This window comes from Thalia democratica, chromosome 4 (assembly GCF_965202585.1).
Source record: "Thalia democratica chromosome 4, ktThaDemo2.hap1.1, whole genome shotgun sequence".
Classification (NCBI taxonomy): domain Eukaryota; kingdom Metazoa; phylum Chordata; class Thaliacea; order Salpida; family Salpidae; genus Thalia; species Thalia democratica.
In genome coordinates this window covers 3,447,645-3,459,921 of record NC_139168.1, presented here as the reverse complement: position 1 = coordinate 3,459,921, position 12,277 = coordinate 3,447,645, and the positions used below count along the sequence as shown (strand labels likewise).

General features: G+C 22.9%; 1 protein-coding gene across 4 annotated transcripts in view; it reads left to right on the top strand.

Annotated features, from left to right (window-relative positions):
- The first annotated feature begins 11,144 nt into the window (after window positions 1-11,144).
- The window catches only part of LOC145834674 (alpha-actinin-1-like), a 35,810-nt gene continuing 34,677 nt past the window's right edge, over window positions 11,145-12,277 (top strand). For all 4 annotated transcript variants that reach the window (XM_082942165.1, XM_082942163.1, XM_082942166.1 and 1 more), the window contains exon 1: window positions 11,145-11,249. In XM_082942165.1, the coding sequence (XP_082798291.1) occupies window positions 11,163-11,249 (87 nt within the window). In that variant the 5' untranslated portion in view covers window positions 11,145-11,162. The remainder of the gene's footprint in view (window positions 11,250-12,277) is intronic.

Below are 12,277 nucleotides of genomic sequence, written 5' to 3'. Positions count from 1 at the left end.
AATTATTTACCTTATCTTAATAGCTAGATAAAAAAAATTTATTTTATTTTAGAGAGCAGTTCTTTGTCTTTAATATACAAAACAAGATCCATTGAATTGGGGCTTGACTTTTAGTGTCGGGCTCCTTAGAAAAAATGAGTTTTTTTTATCAATTTTTAACTTAGCTCGAATTTAAAAATAAAATAAATAACAAAATTAATTTTTTTCTTTTAATATTTGTATTTATTAGTAAATAAATTCTGTACAACACTTTTTTTTCCAACAATTAATATTTTGTACCATTTAGCCTTGTTCTATAATTCCTAATTCCGGAATAAGGCCAAACAGTACGAAATATGAGTTTTGTTATCGATTTTTGCTTAGCTCGATTTAAAAACTAAACAAATAAATTAAATTAATTTTGTTTTTTTTTTTAATTTTTATACTTATATGTGAATAATGTTATAAATTAGAAAGTTTATTTATCTGTATTATAACATTATAAACTTACTATTAAATATAAATAAAATTCTAACAAACTTATACGGTGAATTTTTTAATTTTTCTTAATAATTATTGAAACAATTAAGTATCTTTTGAAAGTGTTTTTTTTTACATTTACCCAATATAAATATAGAAAATTACTAGACTATACTGTCTAAACACAGTTTTTGTAAAATAAAATATCTAACTATTTTTAATTTATTAAATTTATAGAAACCAAATATTGTTGTAAACACGAAATACAATACAAAAAAAATAAAAACAAACTACTCGAGTAATCAGAACATAAATAGTTTATTATACGAATTTTATTTTAAACTGTTAATAAATTTTTTTTATAAACAATAGTTTTAATAAACAACTAAATACTACGTAGAAAATAAAGTGCACTAACCTAATTTGAAAAACAATTTAACTAATTAATCATTTGTTATAAAAGCTTTCATCAGCTTTAAAATTTCATTTGTATGTGATGAAGGATTCGTACCGACTGATAACTTTTATTTTTGGAAGTAATAAATAGTTGTTTGTACAAAACTTTTATTTTTAGTTGATATTTTTCTGTCCAGTAAAGACAGTTAGCTTTCTTTGCATAAACATTTTGTTTTTTAAGCTAACAAATATTATAAAATTAAAACTAGCTAAGTACTGTAAATTTTAAAGATATATTTTGTTTCTATTTTTTATTTCAAAATTTATTATTAAAAACACATTTTATTGTTATTACAATAGCTAGAATTCATTTGTATAATATAAATACTAACATGTCTAACAAATGAGTTTTCGCTTAAACACTGCTTTTTATTTTAACTAATTATTATTTGTTACTGTTAGTTGCAATTGTTAACTTTTATAATTGATATACATCTTATTTTAAAAATATCTAACTTAGTGTAAAATATTAGAATTATTTAAAACTTAAAGGTTTTGAGCAAAAAAGACTGTTACTCGTATTTTTGAGTATTTTTTTTTATTAATAATTACAAGTTAAAGGTTAAATGTGTTGTTAGGTAAGAATAGATAAAAATTTTAGTTAAAGTTACGTTTTATTGGCCAACAAATAACGTAGTAAATAAGTAGTGCAAAGTCATGACATTAAAACTTCGTAAATTTCTTTAAAACAGACAACAATTGGAACACATAGTTATTTAAAACTACCGAGTTAACTAATTGAAAATATTTACTCTAAGTTACTAATTTTTTTTTTTACAAAGATTTCAAATTTAAATTGTAACCATATTTCCTTTAGGATATATGAATTAAACAAAATTTTTCAAAAAGATAAGGAAATGATTTAAATAGAAAATACTAAAACATTTTATTAAAAGAGAATTTAAATTAGTTGTCGTAGCTTTGTTCATATCAAACTAATTAAAACATTTTAGTTTTATTCAGTAAGTGATTTAAAAATCTCTCACACTATATAGGAACATTGTAATAAACAGAAGTGAAAATATAGTTTTTAGTTTAATGTACAAAAAGAAATGTTAACAGACTATCTTTAGTAAACATGTACACACTGCCACATGCTTCACTGATTTCTTTGTTATATAAGAGGGGAGATTGCAAACAAAGATTAACTTCTCAATGCTTTAATATTTTAAAATTATTCTGCATTATTTTGTGACGTAATCTTTTTAAGTACTTCTTTTGAATATGTTAATGTTTTTTTTTTTTGACTTATTTTATAGGAACCTGTAAAAATATAAAGGAGAGCTTTACAACAAATATACTTTTCAATAAACACTATTTATTTATGAACTCACTTTATTTACTATACTGCTTATTTAATTTCTTATTTCTAAAACATTGAAAGGAAAAAATTATCTATTGTCTAATCAATAATATCAATATATGTTATTTCGGCAAGACACAACCTCCAGCGCACTGACCGATTGCGCTACAGGAGCTTTGATGAGCTGATAATAAATACTAAATTATTTGAATTATTATTTACTTATTTAGCATTAACAATTAATTTAATGATTTTATATGTAAAACAGCTTTTTTAGACTTGTTTCAGTGTTTACAACATGTTGTTGTTGTAATACGTTTTGTAAGTGAATTCACTTTCACAATAGATTGGTTCTAAAGATAGTGTTTTAAAAATGTATTTTATTTATCACATATGTTGTGGGGTATAAATATTTGATGCTATTGTTTTGACAAACTATTTTGATATAAATACACAAAAATAAAAAATTAGTTAAAAAATGATATCAATACTTCTGCGTCGAATAACACTTACTTAATATATTTTTAAACTTATTATCAACTTTATACTAATTTTCTTTTTTATAATCTAAAAAGAATTAATGTAGTATTAGTTATTAGTGTAATAATAAAAGCATTCTGGTTGAAGAGCCGAAAAGTTTCTTGTGCAACAGGTCCTACGACAAAATACTTTGAGAGTCTTTTTTTCGTTGATGAACTGAATTTTTACATGAAGTATATTTTTATGGCAAAAAGCATCAGTTTAACTTTGCCTTTCGCAGCAATAAACAATTTCTAAGCAAAAGCGAGTCACTAAAGTTGATTTAATAGGAAAATGTAAAGAAACTAACATTAGATTTGTTAATCAACAATAACATACCGTTGTAATAAAATTTAAATTTAAAACATACTTATGTATATAAAATATTATCGATGTAAATTAGCTACAAAACCTTTGTTATTCAACTTCGTTTTTTCAGTCGGTATAAAAGATAGTCACTTGATTTTTAAAAAACTACTAGTAAACTTTAAAACTTGAAAAAATAAGTTTATAAACAGTTTTTTTGCCGAAATTAAGACGTTTTGAACATTTGTTTTTATAATTTCTTGCAAACTCAAAGTATTTCTAATATTTCAACGCAAATTAGTACTCTTTTATATCTAATACGAGTACCTATTAGTTTCTACTTAAAATAAATTATAAACATAAAGAGAAGAGACCTCTTGTTTCTTAACAAAAAGTAATGCTCGTCTGAATATGAATTTATTTAAGTTAATGGTTGTATAGACCGCAATTGACTTTTTTTGATGTAAGATGGACAAATTAAAAGAACAAAATTTTACTTTGAATATGATAATTAAAAAAAATTTTAGTGAAAACATAGTTAATGGTAGTTTTAGTTCTACAAAACTCAGTCATTACTATTAGACAACTATTTTAGCTATGTTTCAATTTTGTCAAAACTTTTTATCTCAATACTTGTGAATTTTAATAAGAACTTTACATTACAAATTTTTTCGAAAAATTATTGTGATAATTAGCGTAAATTTTGTCTAAACCGTCACAAACAGCAAAACGAAAAACTTAAAAACTAAAATAAAATTAACCGCTAGACAGATTATAGAGTAGTGACGACATAAAACTTCGTGCTTAACCTCAGGGCGCGGTGATAGAAATTATTTCCCTGTTAAACGATAAGTATCTCCACTGTCAGCACTTCGTAAATATTTTATTGCTTTTTTTACTACTTTCTCAAAATCACAGATAATAAATTTTTTTCTTTCATTCGCAGCTTTAGTTATTTTAATGGATTTATAAAAAAGGGAATATTAGTAAAGTTTTGTTTTTGTTTATTTTTGAATCATGTTTAAAATTAGTAAGATTCATTGAAAACGAACTGGAAGTTATTGATACAGAAGAAAAAACTAGAGTTTTTAATAAAAGTATATTTATTATTGTTTAAAATTAAAAGAAAATAATCTTTATGGAAACTTAAAAATATTTATATAAGTTAACTAATTATATTTTGAATATTAAGACTTAATAAATTTTGAATAAATATTTTTTTATAAATTTTGTTACTATAATTTGAAACTGATGAAGACTGTTGTTGGTTAAAATTTTATTTTTATTTTTTAGATAAAAAAAAATATAAAAGGATTTGAAAAGTAAAAGTTGATTTAATTTAATCTTTTAACTGCATTTTATTAGTTGTTCAAAAATTAGTTATTAAACTATTTTTTTACTCCTAAATTATAGTCAATAATTGTTTTTAATTGAGTTTTATAGTAACTCAGTTTCATAATCTGTTTAAAGTATTATTTATAAATTGCATAGTTGAGTTTTTTAACATTTAATTTTTAAACTTTCAAATAAATATTTCTTTTTGTAATTTAACTTAAAAAGCTCATGTTATAACTTAGTTTTTACAACCTTGCTACTCAGGCTAGTTGGATTTTTTTGAAAAACTTGTGTTTGTTTATTTTCTAAAAAACAAATTTTTAGTTAGTTTAAAAATTAAGTTTTCTTAAGTATTCTATTTTAGTTATGTGTTTTTGTTTTTGTTTTCTTTTTCATTGTTACTAAAGTTTGATTTACAAAATTTTTCAGTGTTTGACCCCAAATATTTTTTAATTTATTTTATCAACTTAAGCCAACTTAGTCTAGTTTTATTAATCAAAATTTTGTAAAGTTTATTTACAAAATTAACCAATTTTTCCAAGAGTTTACAAAACTGCTGAATTTTTTTCCAATTTTTGGAGCAAAATGTATTCAACTTTAATTGCTTCAAGTTTTAAAAATTTGTTATTTGGTTATTAAGTTCACTCAGGCTGGCTTTTTTACCCAAAAGATTGGCAACCCCATTTTACCACTAATAGTTTGGAATTGAGTTATCTAAGTCACAATATATTATTATTATTTTTTAGTTCTAAGTAGTTTCTATTTAAGAAACTCAATTGATTTAACTCAAGTTTTTACTAAAAAGTATTAAAAATATCCAATGTTTAGATTTTTATTTTCAAAAAACTGTTCCAATAAAAAATTAATCATTAGTTAATGATTAAGTCTTATTTGAATAGAACTTTTTTATTAAACATTTTATTAAAGATGAATTAAATATTTTGTTGACTTTCAGTTAATATACTGTTTGGATACATTTTTTTAAAAATTTTGCAGCAAATGAGATGTAATTTTATCAGGATTTGTACAAAAACATTGTGTTATTAAAGTCATTATCAATTATGCAAGTTTTTAAAACTTTTATAAATAATGTTTAGTCAATTTAATTATAGCATTGTTGTATTGTTAGTAAAATTTAAAATTTATAGTTGATCATTCTCCTTTTATTTAAGTTGAAAACTTTGATTGTCATCTTTAAAGTATAAAGTACATAACATGGTTGTCACATATCAAGCTATTCAGGGTAGTTTCAAGTTTTTGAAAACTCCAGCAAGTTTGGATATTTTTCATTTTTAAATGAAATTATTTTTCTTAAAATGACTATCAAACCATTTTCTTTTTTATGGTCTTCATCTGTATTTTATACAAAAATTTTTTCTCATCAAATCAAATTTTTCAATACTCAAGCTTTATTTAAATTTGTCAGTTTTTGGGTCATTCTTTTTTTTTTGATTTTTGTTTTTTTACTCAGGATGACTCATGCTGGTTTTGAAATTCAAGCTATTTTCTGTTTGCATAATTAGATTTTATGCTTCCAAAGTTGCTAACCTGTGTTATATGGTGTTTTTTTTGAACTAAAGTTTAAGACAAGCATTCAATTTTTTAAATTTATCAATCTACATGGTTGTCACAAACTCAAGTTACTCATCTTATTTAGTTGAAAAAAATCAGGTCAATTGAGCTAGTCTGAATTTTTTCAGGTATATCAAAAAACTCAGGGTATTTGGATTTTTTATAAATATCAGGCTAGTTTTTGGTAATTTAAAAGTATTTTGTATAAAGTATGTGAAATATAGAACTAAAAGAAATATTATTCATAATTTATTATTTTTTTTTCCATTTAAGTAGAAACTCAGGCTGAATCTAAATATTTCTGGTAATTAATTTTTTGCCTTTAAGATTGTTAACCCATATATCACACACAAAAAAGTTGATATTTTAATTTCTGAAGTTTTTTGAAGTCATAAAAAAACAGCTTTAATCACAGAACTGCTTTTTAATATTTAAGTTTTATGGTAGTGAAAAGCATATCCAGTCTATAAGGGTTATTTCAGTAAGTCTTTTAGTAAGTATGTTTTTATATTGAACATCTAAACATGATGAAAAATATTTATCCATCTTATTCACATGTTTATTCAGTTTTACTACATTTCTATTAACTTGTTCACAAATTTTAAATGTTTACAAATATATTTTGTGAATTTACACTAAAGTGTTTTGTTTTGTAATTTATATAAAGTTGTATACAAAAGTTTGTTGTGATTGGGTTTTATTGATTCATTCAAAATATTTTTATTGTATTGTCAAGCTATGGTTATGAACTTAGACTAAGTAAGTGATATTACTAACTAATAATACTTGACCCTAATAAGATATCAAAGATATTTTTAATGATCAATACTTATTACCTTAGTTTAAATAATCATGCGTACTATATTAAGATAAATAAGTTGTTAAACTTTATACATTAAAGATGTAAAGTTTAATTCAAAAATAATAGTAGACATACTATTCTCTTAAAAAACAATTATAATTTTTCCTACCTGATTCTGTCAGTACACAGTTTTCAGTACACAGTCAAATTTATTCTAGGAATGAGTGATCCGTATTTGTAATAGTATGCATAAATGTTAAGTTTTGCTTTGCAAATTTTTATTGTAAATTGAAGCCTTTTTTAAATTTGGTACTTGATTTATACTAGCAAAATTGCTAACAAGTGTTTTTACTCTTTCATTTTAAATTTATTTTTCAATTGGTTTACAACAAACTATCATTAATTTCATTCTGCAATAGTTGGGTTTGCAGCAGAGAATTAAAACGGAACTAAATTTTAAAACTAACTAGATTTTGTTTTTAAACCTGCTGTTCAACTTGTATTTATTTCATAAACTTTTACTTTGTGTTTACAAGAAAAAGTTTTTCTGTTAAATGAATTAAGCAGGTTTTTACTGTACAATTAAAGTTATGCATTAACTGGTAATATTTTGGTGTACTTTTCATAATGAAACAAAAATTTTTCTTAAATAGATTACTGTTAATGTAAAAAAATAATGATGCACCAGTTATCATTTAAAATAGTTATTAATGTTAGTTTCATAAAGTGAGTTTTAGTTTATCAATTTATTATTTTAATTTATCAACTTTGTTCAATTTTATTTCAAAAGAATGTTAATAAGTACTAATTATAGTTTTATCTAGAAGTATGCAGAAAATTCAAGAATCATCTGTTTACACTAAAGCTGTTCATTTTTTTCTTTTTTAGTAGTTTTCAATTACAAGTTTTGCACTGATGAAATGTTATTACTTATTTACACATGATTAAATTTCACAAGTTTATGCTCACATCATTTCACTTGTTAGTTAGTCGATCAAAACTTGGGTTGCAGTGGTAAGGTAACATTTTTTGATAAAAGTTCTCACTTGCTTCTTGTATTTAGTTATTATATTATGCATAACTTATGTATTTGTTTCAAAAATTTATAAATTTTTTATTGTTGTGTTTTTAGCATCTGTTTAAATACTATGCAAATTTTGTTAGTGCTTGACAAATGTTGACCAATGACATTTTAATGAAGTTTTATATCATTAAGTCATTTAACTTAACTGATAGTAAAGTCTTAACTTGAGATTTCTTGTTCATATTTTTTTGATCATTTAATAAAAATATAGTTTAATAGGGTCGCTAGACACTCCGGCTATTCATGCTAGTTTTAATTATTCAAGTTTATTTAGAAACTCAGTCTAGTTAATTTTTTGTTTGTAATACTTTTGCTAAATTAGATTCCTTCCATAAGTATGAGGCTAATTTTTAAGGCTTCTAAATCAGCTACTCATATTAATTGATTGGTCAGCTTTGTTATGGTATGTTAGATTAAAATGTAAGAAAGTTAAACATCTTTTAGTTGATAAAAAGTGTAAAATAGACAAGTATACAAAATTTGGTTTTGTGTAATGATTTAAAAATAAAATATGATAAATAATCCTTTTATTTGCAACTTTTGTCAAACTAACTAAAGTTTCTCTTGTGCACAATAATGAAATAAATCAATTTTTTTAGAAAATGTATTTTAAATACATTGCTAATAATTAATTTATGTTACCGAAGTGTTGACACATAATTAAAATTTAATTTAACACAAGGTTTTTTATGAGTAAAATCTGGTATGCATGAGATTTTTACAAGTAGTGTGATTTTTATGAATAATGTGATTTTTGAGTTTGAATTTCATGCTTAGCAGCTGCCTAACACTATCACTTTGCACTTCCTTTTTTCATGATTAAAATTTACTTGTTCAGGTATATATATAAATGATGGTTTGGTTTTTGTATAAGATAAAAAAAATTTATAATTTTATACAGCTGATTTATTTGTGAATGTTAAACTAAAAAGTTAAAACTTAATCTTGCAAAGCTTTTCTTGTTTTAGTTTGTACTGATTCTGTAAAAGTGTATTTATTGTTTAAATGTTGTCAAAAATTTAAAATATAAATTGTATGCATTTTAAACTGTTAAAAACTAATAATAGTTTGATATGTATATTTTTGGGATACACTTTAATACCTAAAGCTTTAGAAAAGTTGTTTATATTTTTAAATGCCTGAGCAGACACTGTTTTATTTTATTCAACACCAATGGTTAAAAACTTTTTGCTCCACTACTTAAGCATTGAATTAAATGCATTTTTTTCATGAAAAATGATAATGTGTTGATTTTTAAAATTTAAAAAGAACATCAATCAAGTAGCTCATTTACTTTAATATAACTTTTTGTTTTGTTTGTTATGTTGGTATAAACTGGTGATTAACTTATTATTTTGATGCAGAACTAAGTGTTTTTTTTTTGCAAGTTTTGAACTATTCGATAAAAAACAAATATATAAATAAAGTTTTTTAAATTTGATGACGAAATTAGAATAAGATCGAATGATTTTAAATATACCAAAAATAGAATAGAATGTTCTTGGCTTAAAATGTTACTTGAAAAACGCCTGGGGCTACAGTAAAATTTCATTCTCCTTGAAAACTTTCATCAATTTGATTTTCTCAGCTAAAGTTTAGTTTTCTCCTCTATTGAAAATTAGTTTGTAAATTTTTATTTTATTTTTGTTTAGTTTTAAAATTTTCTGTAAAATTAAATTGTTTTTTGATGAGAACAAATATAATAGACGATGTTAGGAAAGTATTATAGAAAAAGATAGTAATATACCTTAGGAAAATTAGCTTTTGCATAGTTTAAGTTTTTTAAATAAAAGGTTAACTTTTAATTTTTTAATTTTAAAATGTTCTTATTAGATTAGTTAAACAGTTATTAAATTGAAAATAATTTTAGTTATTTTAAGTTTCAGTTAATTTGTAAACTAGTATAAAGTTAATCTTACAATAGAATACTTATAATTAGCTTCACTTAAAACAGTGTCTGAAGTAGATTAAATGTTACTTAATTTGCTCTAATCGTTTTAAATTAACTTAAATTTGAGAAAATTTAAGCTTGACAATAGAACACAAAATTGAACAATAAAAAGCTAATTACATAAAATTTAATACCAAGTTGTTTGTTAAACAGTGAATAATTACATAAAATTTCACCAATTATGCACTGTATTATAAAGCTTCATAGAGCTTGTACAAGGAAGTTAGCTTTCAATACTTAACTTTTGTGTCATGTTGGCAGTCACTTTGTTCAAAACTGGTGTCTTTTAAAACTTTAGAGCTGAGAATTAAGATTAAATATGTGATTTATCTTTAGAAAACAACCAAATATTTGCTAAAGATTGTCATTTAATATACATATATGGTTTTAATCTTATTATAACATTTTAAGCTTTGTTTATTTAGACCTGGAGTAAATAGAGTAGTGCGACATACATTTAAATTCCTTGTGTGGTAATAATTTTTTTTTCAAAGTTTATTAGTTTGTAATTAAGAATTTTAGTTCAATATTTAAAAAAATAGTGTGTTGTTTTAAACTCATCTGTACAATTGAATCTTTGTGAGCTATGGCAATATTGTTTGGAAAGTTAAAAATGTAAGCTTTCAATATAACAAATCAGTTGAAAAAATTAAAGCAAGGCCTAATGAATAAAATTGAAAGGTTAAGAATTTTGTTTGGTGAAATATGGCTTATTTAAGTGTATTGACTGAAACTACTTTCCAAAAGAAAGCTCCAATAAACTTTGGGTGTGGCTTGATCTTAAAATTGTTGCACTTAAAAAATGTTCATGTACATTTTTTGTTTGTTGTTTTGTAATCGTGGGATTTAAGTAAAAACAAAAAAAAACCTTCAACTGGCAAAATACAATACATTAATTATTACAGATAGTTTCTAATTATTAACAATATGGAGGAACAAAACTAACTAATAAATATTACAGATAGTTTCTAATTATTAATAATATGAAGCAACAAAACTAATTGTTAGTTATTACAGATAGTTTCTAATTATTAATAATATGGAGAAACAAAACTAATAATTATTACAGATAGTTTCTAATTATTAATAATATGGAGGAACAAAACTAATGAATAATTATTACAGATAGTTTCTAATTATTAATAATATGGAGGAACAAAACTAGTTAATAAATATTACAGATAGTTTCTAATTATTAATAATATGGAGGAACAAAACTAACTAATAATTATTACAGATAGTTTCTAATTATTAATAATATGGAGGAACAAAACTGATTAATAATTATTACAGATAGTTTCTAATTATTAATAATATGGAGGAACAAACAAAACTAACTAATAAATATTACAGATAGTTTCTAATTATTAATAATATGGAGGAACAAAACTACATGCAGCAAGAGGAGGATTGGGACCGACAAGGTCTCCTCGATCCCGCCTGGGAGAGACAGCAGAAGAAGGTAAATTAATATAATAAAATTACAAATTAAATTATTTATTAGTATTAGTTATTTATTATGTGGTTCTTATTTGCTCAATCCCACCTGGGAGAGACAGCAGAAGATGGTAATTTCAAAAAAAAAAAAATAATATTAATTGTTGAAAAAAAAAATATTGTTACTATATTAATTGTTGTATTTAGTCTCCTTGATTCTGCAGAAGAAAGTAAATTAATTAAACAAAAATAATAATTTAATGTTCAAGTAGTATTAATTAATTTTTATTTGCTTGACCCAGCCTGGGAGAACGTTTAATTTCATTTTAAACTTAATTTTTCATTTCACTTAATGTATTAACCTCAAGTTTTAGTACTTTGATCTAATGAATTGAGGGAAAAAAGTTTATTTTTACTTTTTACATAATTTGTATTACTAAAATTAACTTTGGTTAAAAATTTGGAGGATGAACTATTAATCAGCTTTTATAGGATATAGAATTGTCAAAATAATTACTAAAATAATAACTTATAATAGAATAACTTATAATATAAATAATTTTTGTTTTTTCTCAAAATGGACCTAAAACTAGTTACATGAGATCTAAAATTCTGACAGTTCAAATTCTGAAACTTTCTATTTATAAATTGAAAATTTTCTTGTAGGTCTAAATAATATTAATATAATGATAAATTAAATCTAAAAAAAAAAACAGAAAACTTATAAGTTATTACAAATTACTATGTTTCAGAAAAAAAAAAATATCTAGCCACATCTCAAAAAATTGTTAAACTTTTTAGAAAGCTAAAAATTCTTATCTACGTGTAATTAATAAGATATGATGGTTAAATATTTTGTTTTTTAATACTTTGGTTCAATAAAAAATAACTATAACTCAGTATTATTAAAACATGTATTGTCAGAATTTCAATAGTCATGCACCCCTTATGACCAAGCACTTTTTTAATCTGCCACTTTCTTGAATTTATCAAAGTTTACAAAAAGTAATTGACTTCAAGTTTTCAGAAAAAGTTACTTGCAATATTTAAGAT